At 29.1% G+C, this 15,994-nt stretch overlaps 1 protein-coding gene across 3 annotated transcripts in view; it reads left to right on the top strand.

Annotated features, from left to right (window-relative positions):
* Positions 1-15,994, top strand: part of Hecw (Hecw ubiquitin protein ligase) — an 85,612-nt gene that overhangs the window by 54,417 nt on the left and 15,201 nt on the right. Inside the window, exons 1-2 of one of the 3 annotated variants that reach the window (XM_075299142.1) lie at positions 2,174-2,338; positions 5,941-6,343. The exons of the other annotated variants lie outside the window; for them this stretch is intronic. Of the exons in view, the coding sequence (XP_075155257.1) occupies positions 6,303-6,343 (41 nt within the window). The 5' untranslated portion in view covers positions 2,174-2,338; positions 5,941-6,302. Of the gene's footprint in view, positions 1-2,173; positions 2,339-5,940; positions 6,344-15,994 lie in introns of those variants that run through there. 3 annotated transcript variants of the gene reach the window in all.

The following is a 15,994-nucleotide window of genomic DNA, read 5'->3' on the forward strand; positions in this document are numbered from 1 at the left end:
AATACCTCTAGATTTTCAATTTCAGCTAAAGTGAATAAAAACTGCGGTTTCTATAAGCCCAAGAAGTAAAATCGGGAGATCGGTCTATATGGGGGCTATACCAAAACATGGACCGATACTCACAATTTTTGGCACACGTATTTGTGGTCCTACAATACCTCTAGATTTCCAATTTCTGCTAAATTGAATAAAAACTGCGGTTTCTATAAGCCCAAGAAGTAAAATCGGGAGATCGGTCTATATGGGGGCTATACCAAAATATGGACCGATACGCACAATTTTTGGCACACGTATTTGTGGTCCTACAATACATCTAGATTTCCAATTTCAGGTAAATTGAATAAAAACTTCGATTTCTATAAGCCCAAGACCACAAATCGGGAGGTCGGTTTATATGGGGACTATATCAAAACCTGGACCGATATAGCCCATCTTCGAACTTGACCTGCCTGCAGACAAAAGACGAGTTTGTGCAAAATTTCAGCACGATTGCTTCATAAGACTGTAGCGTGATTGTCTGTTGTACACACAGACGGACATCGTTATATCGTCTTAGAATTTCTCCCTGATCAAGAATATATATACTTTATATAGTCGGAAATCGATATTTCGATGTGTTACAAACGGAATGACAAACTTATTATACCCCCGTCACCATTCTATGGTGGTGGGTATAAAAAACATAGCCACTTTGATAATTACGTTATATATGCAATATCAATCAGAATTTCAGAAATAAATGTTTCGATCAAACAACAAATAAAATTGTATTTCTATACAAAATTTTTGTGAAAATTTTATTTCTATAGAAAATGTTGTCAACAATTTATTTCTATAGAAAATTCTGTCAAAATTTTAATAAATTTTAAAATTTTGTCAAAATTTTATTTCTATTGAAAATTTTGTCAAAATTTTATTTCTATAGAAAATTTTGTCAATACTTAATTTCCATAGAAAATTTTGTCAAATTTTTAATTCCATAAAAATTTTATCAAAATTTTATTTCCATAGTATTTTTTCTCAAAATTTTATTTCTATAGAAAATGTTGTCAACATTTTATTTCTATAAAAAATTCTGTCAAAATTTTAATAAATTTCATAGTAATTTTTGTCAACATTTTATTTCTATAGAAAATTTTGTCAAAATTTTATTTCCATAGAGAATTTTGTCAAAATTTTATTTCCATAGAGAATTTTGTCAAAATTTTATTTCCATAGTAATACCAAACAATAAAAAATCTAAAATTTTTGGCAGAATTCTAACAATTGTGGCAACAGTATACAAGGCTATCCCTAGGGATAGAAAAGTCGACCTTTTGTTAGAAAAACTCGAATTCTCGAAGGCAATCTTCAATTGCATTTCACAACGAATAGTGTCCCATAATTGTGTACCCATATTTTTGGAGGAAGAACATGAAACATTCTTGTCGCAAAAATTTTGTTTTTTTTTTGCCAAACTCAGATACTTAATTACCGTGAAACATGTTACATGTTTCCCATCCAAAAATAAAATTTTGCTCTTGAGACACCCTTGGGGTATCTAAATTCCTTCTCTATGTGTAGTCCGAGTTTTATACTAAAATGAAGAAGGCCTATCCATGAAGGAACTATCCATAGCTCTATAGCATCTCTGTCCGTTTGGGCATACTGAACTATTTTCTATATCTCAAAAATTTACTTTAACAGAAATATCGCCCACTGTACACTCTGGCTATATACACATATGCTTAAAAGTTTTGACATTGTTCCTCTGATAGGTTCTCAATTGATTCCCATGTCTTTATTTTTACTTTAATTTATACTTAACGATAGATTTCCATTGTTAACAACATTGGCTTTATTCTCTCTCACTCTCTGACTATGTGGGGCTTACTGGTACTCGTATTATTACGTATGTATATGCAAGAGAGTAAGAGTGTTTAATGTTTGTTTACATTCTGTATTAGTTTATGTTGTTGTTGTATAGCTAAAGTACTACATATAATAATAATAACATTTCAATATAATAAAAAAACAACATGGGAGTTGCTGTTGCTCCCCCGTTTAGGATAATGAGTGAGTGACAGACATGCTTGCTGCTAATTTAGATTTCGCGCGTTCGGCATTCTTAAGCTGCAAACGAAAATGAATTTATCGTCATTGTTTACAACAGTTCATTCATTCACAAGTGAAAACAACATTAAAGCGAACGGGCGTGCGCGCACACTCTACTAGCGTACTATTACTATCTTTTCTAGCGATCGATTGGACGTGCATCGATCGAGTAAATGTCTTGCATCGGAAGTTATTATAATAAAGACAGATTTCCGAATCCCCCGGTCATAGTCTATTCCATTGGGTTTGTTTTTTTCACTATTGTATATGGGACACTATTGAAGTTTCCTTCGGGGAATGACCAATTATGGATAACAATGTGTTAGATAAATGAACCCCCACCAAATATGTAGTTTGAATAAATTAATAACAATTAAAGAACAATTAAACTCTTAACAATTATTCCATTGTGTGTGAATTCCATGTCGTCATTGCTCTCTTGGACCGGTAAAATTCCTACTTAGAAATTACTTCGGTTCGGTACGCGAATAATCAATAAAAAAAAAACTTTATGTTTGATGTGAAGTCACAATCACAACATTTCTTTGAAATATGCAAAAAAAATATTTTATGACAAGTGGATGTAAGCTATTCACTATGCTATGAGGAAAACTTTTAATGGATATATAAACGTATCCCAGTTATAACGAATTTATGATTACATATATCACAATATTTGTGGCCCCTTTAACACATTTTGAAATACCATTTTTTTGTTTTCAAAAGCCAGATCAACAGAAAAACAAAAGAAATTGTCTTTCAATTTCTACTATGTTAAAATTAGTAATGGTTTGAAAAGTGAAAAACTTAAACGCCGATATCATAAAAATAAGTAAATATTTTTCATTTGTTAAAGAAAATTTCGTTGTTTGAAAGAAAAAATTTGACTTCAATCAATGATTGGTAAGCTCAGTAAAATCGTGGTGAAATTAGCACCGCAGTGGGAACCCAAAAGAAGTTCTTACATTAAAATAGAGTCAACAAAACTATTTTGAACAAACAACTATTCCACATATATAGAAGGTTCGCGAGGAGTAACTGCAAAATCTTTGTGTTCACGACTTTCACAACAAATAATTTCGAGAGTAGCACGAAATAATGTTTACAATGTTATGGCATCTACAATATATTTTTGGATGATCATGGGAGTGAGGATCATCATCAGTTAGTATTGTATAGCTTTATTGAGTCTGTTTCATATCAGAGAATGAAGCCGCCGAGTCGCGCCACAGATTTTAGCCGCCGCCGACCAGCTTTTGCCAGTCGAAGCCGCCGCCGAATATGTCGACTCATCTCGACTTAAAATTAGCCGCCAATTAATCAAAAATATTGATTTAAATCAGATAAAAATTATTGTATTTTTTGTCAAAATGTTTAACTTTCCACCCAAAATCCATCAATATCAAGTTGCCGTAATAATTTTGCAAAAATCTCATTACCTATCCGATAACTTCAAATAGATTTTATAATGGATAATTGTCCGCCGCCGAATAGAGAAATTTAAATCGGCTTGGCTGTCAAGCCACCGCCGCCGCAGAAAAAAAATTAGTGTCAGCCGCCGCCGACAAACATGGTTCGGCTTCATTCTCTGTTCCATATTTGAAGAGAAAGACAAATCATACACAGAAACAGTTTTTCTGATTTAATTGTGAAATTAATTGATCCAATTATTTTTTTAATTTTAATTGAAATCACGAAAATGATAGTATATCTCACAGTTTTAATTTGGCATAAAAATGTCCTTGACTAAAAAAATTTTTGATTTCATTAGCAAATATCAATTAATTTTTTAATTGGTTCAATTAAAGTTTTAGTTGATGTCGATTGTTAAACTCAATTGATTTGTTAAAAACGTAACTAATTTCATTTGCATTCTTAATTGAATTAGTGTTTTTGTTTCTTAGTTTGATTGATTCTATTAATTTTTTTTAATTACAAATTTAAAAAAAAAATCCAATCATTTTTGATCTAACTTTATCGTCCAATTTTGATTAAAATGTTAATTGATCAATTATTTTTTTAATTTTAAATTTAAAACTTTTCAATCATCGACTTAATGTTTCTAGGGAGCCACTGTGGTGCAATGGTTAGCATGCCCGCCTTGCATACACAGGGTCGTGGGTTCAAACCCAGTTTCGACCAAACACCAAACTGTTTTTCAGCGGTGGATTATCCCACCTCAGTAATGCTGGTGATATTTATGAGTGTTTTAAAGCTTATCTAGACTCAAAAAAAAGTGAACTCTCTATTCCACTAAAGCCAATTTAACTTTATTTTAGTTCATGGAATTATTATGTGTGGAGAAAGTTTCCTTTACTCTAATAATATTTTGGGTACGTTAGTTAAATTAACTAAATCTGAGGAAGAAAATATACACAAATGAAGCATAAAGATTTAGTAAATTCGTGTCTTCCACCAAATAGTTCAGTATTTCTTTAAATTTGTAAATTTTACTATAAATGCGTTCATCATGAACTTCGTATGTCACTAAAGACATTATTGCAATTTTGAACTCCATTTTTTCCTTCAAACTACAATTTTTTCTTTAACAAGAGAAAAAACTTAATTATGTCTAATAAATGTTCTTGAATTTGTCGAAAAATATTTACTTATATTAATGACATCGGCGTGATGCCAGAGTTTGTAATACGGTTTAGTTAAAATTTCTAAAAATATTCAAAATTATCTAAAATTAACCGAAAGTTTTCTTCCTGGTGGGTTCACTGTTTTTTCAGTGTAAGTGGTTTCACTGCAAAGTGGATCGCCGTTCGGACTCGGCTATAATGAGGTCCCTTGTCATTGAGTTTAACATAGAATCGGGCAACACTCAGTGATAAAGGAGAAGTTCACCACTGTGGTATCACAATCGACTGAATAGTCTAAGTGAGCCTGAAATATCGGGCTGCCACTATACCTAACCTAACTTTACGTTTCTAGTTTGATACAATTAGTTGTTTTATTGGAAACGTTTTCAACTGCATTCAAATTTCTAATTAGAAACATATTGGTAATATTTTTTCCGTTTGCACACTTTCACTATATAATATTTATAGATATTTTCTCTCTATACAAAAAGCAGATTTATTAAAAATTTTGAAGATAAAGGGATACGTTAAATTAAGTCCTACATATTTTAACCCCTCAAACGATAACCTGTTTCTCTTCCTTACATGCAGGTCTCCAACAGTAAGACTCACTTATCTATATTCACTAATCATTATTTCACATATTTTGTAATATTTTTATTTTGGCCGCAAGAATAAATGCTTATCTTAAATAGATTTTAATGCAACCATAAACTCATCGCAATAATCAATTAGTACACACCACTCACTCCCATTTAGCAGTTTCATATAGACGGATATGTCAATCGATTGTTGATTAAGTTCAGTTCACTAAGTACAGTACTTTTTTATGTTTTTTTTTTTTTTTTTTTGTGGAGTGTTGAAAGTTCTGTCAGCGGGGTTGGGTTTCCGTAGAGCGTATCTACCCCGAATGCAACATTTCAACATAGGAAATATAGGCACAAATCGACTGAATACTCTTGTGAAATCGCTTAATCGAATCGTACCGCAATTAAATGGAAAGTAAATTAATAACACAAATAAAAACGGAACACAAAGCGAAACGCATTTTCAAAGAATGCAATAAACGGAACGCACCCACAATGGATCAAATGAAGATATATGTGATTTTCCGCTCCTAGATAATGGTGATGAAATAAAAAATAATAAATAAATAAAATATTTGGCAATATGGTAAAGATATCTTGATAATGTCAGCTTACTTCTTCAATTTATCTTTAAAAAAGTATAACAAATAATTTTTTTTGTGTGTGTTTTTAAGTGTTTTCAAAAGCAACTTCATTTTGCTAATTATAAAAAAAGTGGGTGGAGCATAAGGTTATAAATTATAAACCTCGAACAGATCCACTGATACCCATGAAAGTGAAACCGAATATATATTCATATTTAGAACATTGCTGCAACAATATATAAAAAATAAAACTTACCCGCTTCTCTGTCATCCTCGAATCGCTGGCGTGCCAATATCGTATTGTCTGAATTGTTTTTTTAGAATGCTTGTGATGAACAACTCGCCTTTACTGTTGATTTGTGTTGATTCCTCGAGTCCAATTACAAATCTAAACACTATCGCAGCTGCTGCGAGAAGTGAGGAATTTTGGAATTCAAAGAATTTCATTCATAATGGGATTTTTCTCCAAAGCCGCCTACATTGTATGGGCAGTGTAAGTATTTTGTCTAAAATAATTTAAGAAGGTAACGAATTATCTTTATTTTATATGTTTAAAATATACACACGGGAAAACCCGTGATCAGAACCATTTTGACGACAAAAATATTGCAGTGAAACCGCAGAAGTGGACATCCATGATAGCCTTACTTTGGAAGGTGTCCACTTATGTTATGGGAAGTGAAATTTAATGTGCTAATTTAGCATACGTATCACGACAATTGTATACATGTTAGTGCTGTCCTTGTTTTTGAGAGTGTCCAAGTTGGAGAGGTTTATTGAATCCTTGTAAAGATTATATTCATACATCTTACGTAAAATATATGAAAAACGTCGTGGTCACAGAATGAAGCCGACCCATTTTTGTCGGTGGCGGATGACACTAACAGAAAATAAATGAAAAAAATTCACTAGTTAACTGACATGGGGAATATATAGGCAAAGTGACAGATATATCCATAGAACGAAGCTTCATGAAATTGGGGGTAAATAGTAAATATGCCCTGTAAATAGTAAATGCATATACCTGTGATTCTCCACATTATAGTTTAATTTCATCTTAAAACCCTATGTTACTACAAGAGTATCTTAGCCAACAGAGGAAATACAGGTTTTATAAAATGTCTTATAAATAGTATTTTTTTATAAAATTTCTTAAAAATATTCAAGATTTAAAAAATGTTCTTGTAAGTAGTAAATTTAGATAAAAATTCCCATAAATGTGAAGACAAATGAAATTTCCTATAAGTAGTATATTTTTCCTATAAATGGTAAATTTAGACAAAATTCCCTATAAATAGCAAATGTTGACAAAGTTTCTTATAAACAGTAAATTTACACAAAATTTGCTCTAAAATGTAAGCTTTGACAAAATGTCCTTTAAATAGTAAATTTAACCAAAATTCCATATAAACAGTAAATTTTGACATTTCTTATGATTAGTAGTAGTAAATTTAGACAAAATGTCCAATAAATTTCCTATTAATAGTAAATTTTGCCAAAATTTTCTATAAATAGTACATTTTGACAAAGATCCCTATAAGTAGTAAATTTTGACAAAATTTCCTATAAATAGTACATTTTGACACGATTTCCTATGAATAGTAAATTGTGGCAAAATTTCTTATAAATAGTAAATTTTGACGAAATTTCATACAAATAGTAAATTTTGCCAAAATTCCTTACAAAAATTAAATGTTAACAAAAATCCCAATAAATGGTATATTTTGGCAAAATTTCCTATACATAGTAAATTGTGTCAAAACTTCTTATAATAGTAGATTGTGACATAATTTGCTATAAATAGCAAATTTTGACAAAATTTTCTATAAATAGTAAGTTTTGAGAAAATTTTCTATAAATAGTAAGTTTTGACAGAACTTCGTATAAATAGTAAATTCTGACAAAATTTCCTATAAATAGTAAATTTTGATAAAATTCCCTATAAATAGTAAATTTTGATAAAATTCCCTATAAATAGTAAATTTTGACAAAATTTCTTATAAACAGTAAATTTTACCAACATTTTCTATAAATAGTAAATTTTGTCAAAATTTTCTATAAATAGTACATTTTGACAAAATTTCCTATAAGTAGTAAATTTTGACAAAATTTCTTATAAATTGTAAATTTTGCCAACATTTTCTATAAATAGTAAATTTTGTCAAAATTTTCTATAAATAGTACATTTTGACAAAATTTCGTATAAGTAGTAAATTTTGACAAAATGTCCTATAATAGTAAATTTTGACAAAATTTCCTATAAAAAGTACATCTTGGCAAAATTTCCTATAAATAGTAAATTCTGACAAAATTTCCTATAAATAGTAAATTTTGAAGAAATTTCCCATAAGTAGTAAATTTGTATCAATAGAAAATTTTAAGAATTGTAAGAAAATTTCCTATAAATAAGTAAATTTTATTGAGTTCTCGAGCTTGATAAATCATCGAATTAATTCCTTGTGGAAGATTGTTAAAAAATGATACCATATACCATTTTCCCATTAGTATTCAATTTCCTATAAATAGTAAATTTTGACAAAATTTTCTATAAATAGTAAGTTTTGAGAAAATTTCTGTAAATAGTAAGTTTTGACAAAATTTCCTATAAATAGTAAATTTTGACAAAATTTCCTATAAATAGGAAAATTTTACAAAATTTCCTATAAATAGTCAATTTTGACAAAATTTCATATACATAGTAAATTTTGACAAAATTTCCTATAAATAGTAAATTTTGACAAAATTACCTGTACATAGTAAATATTGATAAAATTTCCTATAAATAGTGAATTTTGACAAAATTTCCTATAAATAGTAAATTTTTACAATATTTCCTATAAATAGTTAATATTTTGATAAAATTTCCTATAAATATATAGCAAATTTTGACAAAATGTCCTATAAATAGTAAATTTTTACAATATTTCCTATACATAGTAAATTTTGACAATATTTCCTATAAAAAGTAAAGTTTGACAAAATGTCCTAGAAATAGTAAATTTTGACAAAATGTCCTATAAATAGTAAATTTTGACAAAATTTCCTATAAATAGCAAATTTTGGCAAAATTTCCTATAAATAGTAAATTTTGACAAAATTTCCTATGAAAAGTAAATTTTAACAAAATTTCTTATAAATAGTAAATTTTGCCAACATTTTCTATAAATAGTAAATTTTGCCAAAATTTTCTATAAATAGTACATTTGACAAAATTTCCTATAAGTAGTAAATTTTGACAAAATTTCCTATAAATAGAACATTATGACACGATTTCCTATAAATAATAAATTGTGACAAAATTTCTTATAAATAGCAAATTTTGACAAAATTTCCTATAAATAGTAAATTTTGACAAAATGTCCCATAAATAGTAAATTTTTACATTATTTCCTATACATAGTAAATTTTTTGTCCTAGAAATAGTAAATTTTGACAAAATTTCTTATAAATAGTAAATTTTGCCAACATTTTCTATAAATAGTAAATTTTGCCAAAATTTTCTATAAATAATACATTTTGACAAAAATTCCCATAAGTAGCAAATTTTGACAAAATTTCCTATAAATAGAACTTTTTAACACGATTTCCTTTAAATAATAAATTGTGACAAAATTTCCTATAAATAGTAAATTTTGACAAAATGTCCTATAAATAGAAAAATTTTGACAAAATTTCCTAGAAATAGTAAATTTTGGCAAAATTTCCTATACATAGTAAATTGTGTCAAAATTTCTTATAAATAGTAAATTGTGACATAATTTGCTATAAATAGCAAATTTTGACATTTCCTATAAATAATAAATTTTGACGAAATTTCCCTTAAGTAGTAAATTTGTATCAATAGTAAATTTTAAGAATTGTAAGAAAATTTCCTATAAATAAGTAAATATTATTGAGGTCTCGAGCTTGATAAATCATCGAATTATCAAAAAATGATACCATATACCATTTTCCTATTAGTATTCAATTTCCTATAAATAGTAAATTTTGACAAAATATCCTATAAATAGTAAATTTCGTTAGAATATCCTATAAATAGTAAATTTTGACAAAATTTTCTATAAATAGTAAATTTTGACAAACTTTCCTATAAATAGTAAAAAGTTTTATAAAATTTCCCATAAACAATTTTAAGATAATGTTCTATCAGTTTTGAAAAATAGACGAACACCAACAAATGTAGATAAATTTTTTTAGTATTTTAAATTAAACTATGTAAATTTTAGTCTAGAAGTCTAGTATGATGTATTGAGGTCTATATGTAGTGATGCATTGAGGCCTCGAGCTTAATAATTCGTCTAATCAATACATTTGTGAAATTAAATGAAATGAAAACCAATGATATCATATAGCAGTTTCCTGCGTTCTCAAATACTTTTCTCATTAATTTATTTATTGCTACTGTTTGCCAAAAAAATTACAAATATTTGTTTTTTTATAATACTTGAATAGCCTTAATTAATTGTTTGTCTTTAAATTCTATTCCATATTTCAATTAGTACGAAATGTCAATCTACATAACTTTCCATATGTAGACATATTAAAGAGTTTGTCACCAATTAACGGTTATTTTAAAATTTGGACATTTGGACATGTACCCCCACATCCGGTAGAACTTTGAAATAACGTGATGATATTCTCCAATCATGATATTAATGACAGAACGGGGATGTGTACAATAATCAATTATTAAAAAGGAAACTTTTAATAAAGTAAAAGTAACATATACAATATTTTTTTAATGCTATAATACAGTAGTAATTTTTTCATACGTTCGTAATCCAAATCAACCCGTATATTACTGTGTTTTTTTAAGACATAGAATAAACTTTGCATTTCAATTGAAAATATTTTTTTATTTCGGAACTCCAGACTTCACTCCCTGTAGTTTTCTTTAAGAATGGATTTATGTCAAATTCACATGGGTTGTGCAAAAATATTTTCCTTTCGCAGTAGTGGACAACATAGATATGTTATGCTATAATTATAGGGGCAGACTTCTCCCTTAATCATTTAAATTCGATTATATTCTCCACCATTTCATTTAACCTTGAACTTAAATAAAGTCACCATCGATTTCATTTAAAATAGTTTACGAGATTATTACACTGAAAAAAAAAGTGTGCTCTGTTTCAAATATTTTGTCTTGAATTTATTAGTTTTCTTTTAAGCTTTTAAGATTATTATATGTGGGCATGTAAACCCTTTTTATCCTCTAACGTTATACTAAAAAAAAGTTTACATGGATCCAAATTTTAAAGAAGCCGCATATTTGGCTCTAGAAATCAATACCAAAATCCTTAAGGGAAGGTCAAAAACTTTGAATTCAAATAAAGTTTTTTGAGTGTGGTTTTGAAGATGTTTTAGTTTTATAGAAAGTTCGAAAAATGATACATTTTTTCGAATCTCAGTTCAGTAGTATTTTTTATTTGAAGATAAAGTCTGATTTCGTAATTCTAAGGAAAAAAAGGTCTTTATTGGAAAGTCTTTTGTTCAAGATAATAGTTATAACCTACGTCACACTGAAGAACAGGGTATAACAAGTTAGTGCATATATTTTTTAATACTCAGATGCAGATTTGGATATAGCTCACATAGATATCTTTCACCCGATATGCACTTATAAAATCGAATCTCCTAATTCTAAGGACAACAATTAAGGAAAGTCTAAAGTCGGGCAGGGCCGACTATATTATACCCTGCACCACTTTGTAGATCTAAATTTTCGATACCATATCTCATCCGTCAAATGTGTTGGGGGTTTGTCCCAAATACATACATTTAAATATCACTCGATTTGGACAGAATTTGATAGACTTTTACAAAATCTATAGACTCAAAATTTAAATTGGCTAATACACTAGGGTGGAACACAATTTTAGTAAAAAATATGGGAAACATTTAAATCTGAAGCAATTTTAAGGAAACATCGCAAAAGTTTATTTATGATTTATCGCTCGATATATATGTATTAGAAATTTAGGAAAATTAGAGTCATTTTTACAACTTTTCGACTAAGCAGTGCCGATTTTACAAGGAAAATGTTGGTATTTTGACCATTTTTGTCGAAATCAGAAAAACATATATATGGGAGCCATATCTAAATCTGAACCAATTTCAACCAAATTTGGCACGCATAGCTACAATGCTAATCCTACTCCCTGTGCAAAATTTCAATTAAATCGGAGTAAAAAATTGGCCACTGTGGTCATATGAGTGTAAGTCGGGCGAACGGCATTCACATGTGGACAGAAAAATAGGTGTAAGTATTTTTTTTTAACAAGGCCATGGTTTTTCTATTTTATGTTTTTTTATTGAATATTTCGGAATTATTTATAAAGTAGACATATGTCGTGTATTTAAAAATTAGTTTAGAATTCAGATGGGACTAAATAATAACTTAAAATAAATTAAATTCAAAAAAATCATCGAATTTTATGTGGACAGTAAAATAGGTGTGTATGAAAAAACATGAAAATAATACAAGAATTTGTACATTAAAATTAATTTGATTACAAAAATGTGTTCACGGACAGACGGACATGGCTATATCGACTCAAGAGGCCTATCTATGTCTATCACGTCTCCTTCTGGGTGTCGCAAACATACACACAAAAAATAATTCATTTATTTTATGAATAGTGTTCCCGAAAATTTTCCAAACACGGAATTCATAAATTGTATGAAAAAAGTTCATAAATTAAAAAATACAGGTTTTCATTGACTACGAATGTATACATAATATTAATGAAATTTGTAATTTTATAAATGAAGTATACCTAATTTTCGACATTGAAAAATATGTATTTTTACATAATATATATTAAAAATGTCATGGATTAAATATAGCTCTTCTTTTCTTTTTTCTTTTCGATTTCCCCTAATTCTCAATTGGTCAAAATGTATGAACCCATTTATTACAAACCGCATTAAAGTCCTGCGAGTAAAAAACATTTTATAATATTTGTTATTACTTATAAATATGAGCACCAATGCTTCCAGTTAATTAATAAAATTGTTTTATTTCGTCAACTTTTTTCAGCAATAAATAATCTTCGAATTGCGACGGCGACTCAAACTGAACTGAAAAAACCAAACACAGCAAAGCCTTCAAAAACGTTATGTTTGGTTTTTGTCTTGTATTGTATACATATGAGAGTAACTCTATGTTGTGGCTCTCTCATGCTAAGAGAAACCCGGTATTTTTGGATATATTGTGTAAAGATTCATTAATTTTATGGAAGAATCCATGCGCATTATTAAAAATTGCTTAATTTCATAACAAGTATTTACGAATAAAAAAAATACATCTATTTCATGAAAGAGTCCATAAATTTTCAAAAATGTACACATTTATGTAGAAATTCATATTTTAGTTTTTTTGTGTGTATGCACTAACTTATAATACCCTGTTCCACAGTGTGGCGCAGGGTATACAAATGAAGGGGTCATTGGGAATTTTTTCGAATTTTGATCGAGGAGTAAATCTTTGTATCAGGGAAATGCCGCACGACAATTTGTTTGAGTGTACACACAAAAAATATTTTTTCTGATTCAATCACGAAATTAATTGATCCAATTAATTTTTAATGGAAATGTTTTCAGCAACATTAATTGAAAGTCAATGCAAAAATTAATTGATCCAATTAAAAAATTAAATGATATTATTAATTGTTGTTTCAATTAAAAAATTTGTTGAATCAATTAAATTTTTAATTGAATATTAAGACTTTAATGGGAAAACTATTTTTTTCTGTGTATGTGTATGTTTTTATATTGTTTCTATTTCACCCACATAATCGGTCATTTTTCCCCGTCGAATTTCAAATTTGGCATTTTCCTATCAGGCGAGGAATAGATTAAATCACTCAACCCTTTCATGGAGTAATTATGACGAATGCGTTTTTTATGCGATCTAAAATATCAGTCGATACGAAGTTCAGTGTGCTTTTGTTTTCTTTGTTGTTGGTAGTAGATGCCTACAGAAGGGGGGTGGTCACCAACAATTATAATCGATAAACCGTTGTTTATCAAAAAATGCTAGTCTATTCTCTATTAAATAATTGTTTATTACGGACGTTTAAAAAAAGTCGCAAAATTTAATTGACATTTGCCAGAGTGTAAATTGGAGTAATGAAACATTTGCGTGTCGCGATGATTTCACATCCTAAATTGCATTTTTTGTTCATATGAAGTGCTAAAGAAGATTATTTTAATAATAATAAAAAACAGTAATTGAGAGAAAATTGTTATTTTTAAAATGAAGTTGATCGGTCATAACTAATATGAAAATGTTGTTAACAAATTAAACAATTACATTGTGGAAGATCTTCTATCAAATATTGTATCACTTTAAGCGTTTTTGTCTTACCAAACAACAAAATGGAGTTCCTTTGTTTAAGGGAAAATATGTAAGACAATATAGTTGTTTATATACACAGGGTATTATCGACCAAACGGTTATATTTTTTAAGTGAATCTATTTTTTTATTGATTCGAAGGACAAAAACATGTTGAAATAATCTAAATTTCGGAATCCACGTTTTGCCTAATTACTGCACACATTTTTAAATACACTGAAAAAAAGATTTTGTCTTTACACTAATGATTTTGGTATTGATTCCGAGACAAACAAGCGGAGAATTGAAGTAAGCACACATTTAAGACACAATTCTCTTTTAAATTTGTATATTGCGTACAACGTTTAATTTATTTGTTTTTGAGCTTTTTTCAAAGTTTTTTTTTTTTTTTTAAACAAGCAAACAACAACTTAAATTTCCAAATTCAGACTCGACTTCAAGTAGAAACTTAAAGACAATTTCATTAATTTTGAATTTTCCTGTAAAGTTGACTAAGTGAAACAAATTCTTATTTCATGTAAAGATATCTATTTTTAAGTCGAATCAAAAAGAAGTTGATCGACTTTTGGGCAAGGAAAAAAACTTTATATCAGAGAAACGCCCCAGCAAAAAATACGTCAGCAGCAAGTTTAGTTGCGCTTTTTGGTATACAATAAAGTAGGGAGTGCATCCACACTGCATGCACGCAAAAAAATAATTCTTTCCTCCCAAACAAAGTTCGTTTCTCATTTGCTTTTCGCTGTAATTAAGTGTATTTGGAAGAAAAGTATAACTTTTTGTGATAAACGTTTATTCTTTTCCAGGATGTAAAAACAATTTCACTGAGCTATGTACCTGTTATGGCCATCAATAGATAATTATCCATATAAGTTATATTTATATAGCATAGCTTGCGGCGCCCACGAGCCCAATAAACAAAGTTTATTTAACAGAAACAAACAGTTAGTTTGGCACCGTGGAGCAGTGGTTGCTACGTCTGACTTGCATGCCAAGGGTTGTGGGTTCGATCCCTGCTTCGATCAAAGTTTTTTTTCTTGTTTTTGTTTTTTTTTTAACATATATTCCAGATATGTTTGGAAGATTCCGAAAAACTGTTGAACATTACATTGTACTATATTAAATTTTGAACTGTAAAATGTGTCTTATTAAAGACCTAAAGTCAGAAAGGAACAGTGTTTGATATAAACGAAATGGACTATGTTGTTGTTTCAAAAATAATTTTTTTTTATTGAAAAAATAAAAATTTTGTAACAAACGATTTTTTTGGTGATAAAAGTTTAAAATTTTCGAAGCAATTCAAAAAACTCTAACAAAATAAAACGTTTTCGGTACACGTTTTCCAAACGTTTTTTTTTTCTTTGCGTGTGGGAGCCACTGTGGTGCAATGGTTAGCATGCCCGCCTAGCATACACAAGGTCGTGGGTTCGATTCCTGCTTCGACCTAACACCAAAAAGTTTTTCAGCGGTGGATTATCCCACGTCAGTAATGCTGGTAACATTTCTGAGTGTTTCAAAGCTTCTCTAAGTGGTTACACTGCTATTTGGAACGCCGTTCGGACTCGGCTATAAAAAGAAGGTCCCTTGTCATTGAGCTTAACATGGAATCGGGCAGCACTCAGTGATAAGAGAGAAGTTCACCAATGTGGTATCACTATGGACTGAATAGTCTAAGTGGCTCATACATCGGGCTGTCATCTAACCTAACCTATCCACACTGCATGAACCGGTGGCAATAACATAAACGAGTAATCAAACAAGTTTATGATCATTCGTTTACGTTATTG

This window comes from Haematobia irritans, chromosome 3 (genome assembly GCF_050003625.1).
Source record: "Haematobia irritans isolate KBUSLIRL chromosome 3, ASM5000362v1, whole genome shotgun sequence".
Classification (NCBI taxonomy): Eukaryota; Metazoa; Arthropoda; class Insecta; order Diptera; family Muscidae; genus Haematobia; species Haematobia irritans.